Consider the following 3,527-nt stretch of genomic DNA (forward strand, 5'->3'; position numbering starts at 1 on the left):
ATTCACTGGATGATTATGTCACTCATTCAGTGTTTTAGATGCCCCCTAACCATTGGCGCCCGCAACGCAACACACAACTGAGAACAGGAAAGGAGCACTTACACGGAAATCACTTACACCAGGATAGTGCAGTGACAAGTGTAACAAAAAAATACCAGTTAAAAGAAATTACAAGTTTCTCTAAACATTCTGTTAACAAAATTCATGAAATAAAAAAAATAAAATAGAAATATCAGATGGATACCTTAACAAACTAACACTTAGTTGACACAAATGCTGAAACTGTTCTGTCCATTAATGAATATAACTTACATCTAGTCATCAATATATATATATATATATATATATATATATATATATATATATATATTCAACTGGTTAACATGTCCTGCTGTTCATCAGAAAGAATCCCAAACTTTGTGCAGTGGAGACAGTACATTTCTCTCACTGTGTATTTCATTGATTGTATAAACATTATGTGGGTTAATGTATACGTGCTTGAAATAGTGTTAACTATGTGTAATTAGAAACTGGAAATAAAGGTTTATAGATTTGTGTATGTAGGTCAATGTATATGTCCTCCCCTGTTTCTGGCCGCAGATACTGCAGTACGAAGAGATGACTATGTCCCTTTTCTCTGTTTCCATGACAACCACTGGGCTTATTCCATATTGGCTTGATACAGAGCTGAGCTGCATCGTTCTACGTAACACTCTCCATCCTCCCTCAATACCTTTTACTCCCGTTATCACTGTCTCTTTCTTACCATTTCTCTGTCCCCTATTTCCTGACTTCATCTCCCTCTGACTCTCTCCCTCTATGAAAACAGATTACTGCTGACAACTCTGAGGTAGGTGGCAGCTCCCTCCCTCACTAGAATAAAGCCCCCCCTCATTCGCATCTGTCGTAGGTGGATCAGGGTTAGAGAAGAGCATGAATGAGGTGGCTTAATGGATGTGGGAGTGTTTATAATGTCTAAGGGTCCAACGTCATGTGCATACAGGCTTATATACCATTGTTTGTTACTTGCTTATATTCAAAGGTTCTAAGTTCTATTTTTTTTTAAGTTTTGATTTGATCCCATCTCAGATTATCATATACTTTCTATCCCCAGGGCTTCTATTCCCCACCACCCCACAAGTTGCCCCTCCTTATTCTTCAGAATGACCAGTAGTGATGACTCATTGGAACCACTTCTGGGCCCTCTGGAGCTGGAGTGCAAAATATGTTATAATGGCTTTGACACAAGGCAACACCGACCTAAAGTTCTGCAGTGTGATCACCGCATGTGCGCTCGTTGCCTCAGGAAGATGTCTTCCAACTGGGGTCAAACCCCACCCGCTACACTATGTTGTCCATTTTGCCGACAAGAGACCCCACTGCCTGAGGACCTGCAGCTCCTACCAGATGACAGTGGCCTGCTATCCAAGCTCAGCTGCCGTGAATGGATCCAAAGGCGTACTCGCACCGTGGCACCTGAGGTTCTTTTGAGTCCTGGGGACCTGTGTCCTAACTCCTCTGAGTGTCTAGTCATCACCATTATGGAAGTCTCAGACGAGCCTGCAGGGCTCGATGAACATATGCCAGTGCTAGACATCCTGAGAGTAAAAATCTCATCTAGTCTAGCGTGGCTACCTGATTCCTGTGTTCCTCACTGCTGTCTACCCTGCAGGCCTGTGCCCCGTGTCCTGCTAGGTTTCCTGTGCCTCGTGTATATCAGTTCACTGCCCCTTGGCGTCTATCTTATGATGAATGGGCATCTACTAGGCATCATCCTGGTTAGTCTTGTGCCATGCACCCTTATACTCAGTCTTTTGTGCTACTGTTTCTGCCATGAGTTAACTGCCTGCCTTGCCGATTAACAATCTCGAATTCCTTGCAACCAACACTGATTGCGTAAGACCTGTCTCACCAGCATCCCTTCACCTTCACTGAGTGCCAAGCCTATGCCTCTTATACACTCTGAGTGTACCGTGCCTGTGTCCTATTTTTATTCCATTTGTCTTCTGCATTATAACATGTACTCATGACCACAAAAGTCTGTGCTAGCCAATGAAGATATGAACCCGCCACCCACACATTACCCACCATGCTAATTTTATATTGACTGCAAATAATATCAAAGAATATTTTTTTTCAAATGTCAAACTCACGTTTTTGACGTCAGTGACTGATTGTTCTCTGTACTGTTAGTTGGTGTTGCTATTCTGGAGCTAGCTGTAATATGCAATTATGACATTCAGAACAGTGACTAAATTAGGAGGGTAGCATTCAGCGCTACTAGTACTGTAGTAAAAGAATCTAGTGATTTTACAGGTGTAGTTCTGCATTTATCCACCGAAGTATAGTGGTCACTACTGACCATTGGCTTTGCTGTTGCTTCCTGCATGGTATGGAGTATTATTGCTATTGTATATTGCAATATTCCCCAAAATACCCTAGCAATCAACATTGTATAACAGCTGGATCTGCCACAAGCTACAAAGACTTGGATTTTCTCACAGTACATAGCTCCAATAGCAGCAGTATAGGGTAAAGGCACGTTGCACTAATGCCATTACAAAGATAGTGATAGCTCATCAAACTCCTATATATGTGTAACAGCCTTTAGCAGAACCAAGCGTTAAGTCATAGTATTTATAATAGAGAACAGTATAGAGAGCTGTCTTGGTGTTGGGCATTTTGCCAGTCACTCCATAAGGTTAATTGTTAAAACAAAACCTTTTAACAGTTATTAAACCTCTATTCAGCACCCACTAACAATAAGACAATAACAATTTTCTAGTGCTTCGTTTTTAAGCAAAGTCCAGTATCCAAGAAAATGACCACAAGGCAGATTGTGACATCAGCTACAGGAAGCGGCCAATCGTACACGCTCATGTAACCTGTATCCACCTTCAAAGGGGTCTTAGCATTGTTCACTTCAGCTTTGTGTCTTTTATTTTTTTGCATAACATCTTTAATATGGAAAAAAATAAAAAAAAATAAGCAAACCTCATAAGTCATAATTGCTATAAAAAACAAACGTGTTTGTATTCATTGCACTTCTAGGAACATGTAACTATAAGCATGGAATACTGTCTTATCTAAAATATAATTTATTCAAGCGTTATTATACTAGGATCAAGTTGGTATCATTTTCTGGACTGTGATCATCTAAGTGGTGGTGTTTTTATTTCTGGTTATAGAAAATTCTCACGTTTACCTTAATAAGGCAAGGGCTAAGGTTAATCTCATAATTATATGTATACTAGTATATTTTACTATCCATGTAATGGAAATATAATGTTACAGATAAATTGAGTTTATTTTCCATTGTGTATTGTGTCTTTCTTAAAGCATGTTGGGTAATCACTGTGCACAAGTCTGTGTTTTTATGGTTACACCAAGTAAAAGCTCTGTATAGAATAGGAATAGCACTAAACACTTAGGGGCCTATGCATCAATAGGATGTGGTGCAACTAAATATGCATCGCTGCAAATCACAGTATTTGTGCACCACTGGAATGTATCATGATGGGGCTACT

General features: G+C 40.0%; 1 protein-coding gene across 1 annotated transcript; it reads left to right on the forward strand.

Moving 5' to 3' along the window:
• Positions 1 to 676: 676 nt before the first annotated feature.
• Positions 677 to 3,313, forward strand: LOC142160531 (E3 ubiquitin-protein ligase RNF182-like). Its single transcript, XM_075215396.1, has 2 exons — positions 677 to 850; positions 1,115 to 3,313. Exon 2 carries the CDS (start codon positions 1,164 to 1,166, stop codon positions 1,860 to 1,862), a length of 699 nt encoding a protein of 232 aa, XP_075071497.1. The 5' UTR covers positions 677 to 850; positions 1,115 to 1,163; the 3' UTR covers positions 1,863 to 3,313.
• The last annotated feature ends 214 nt before the right edge of the window (positions 3,314 to 3,527 follow it).

Source organism: Mixophyes fleayi, chromosome 6 (assembly GCF_038048845.1).
Source record: "Mixophyes fleayi isolate aMixFle1 chromosome 6, aMixFle1.hap1, whole genome shotgun sequence".
Lineage (NCBI taxonomy): Eukaryota > Metazoa > Chordata > Amphibia > Anura > Limnodynastidae > Mixophyes > Mixophyes fleayi.

What these genes read in the sequence shown, in the direction of transcription:
- LOC142160531 (XM_075215396.1), top strand. Translation starts at nt 1,164, where the DNA reads ATGACCAGTAGTGATGACTCATTGGAACCACTTCTGGGCCCTCTGGAG.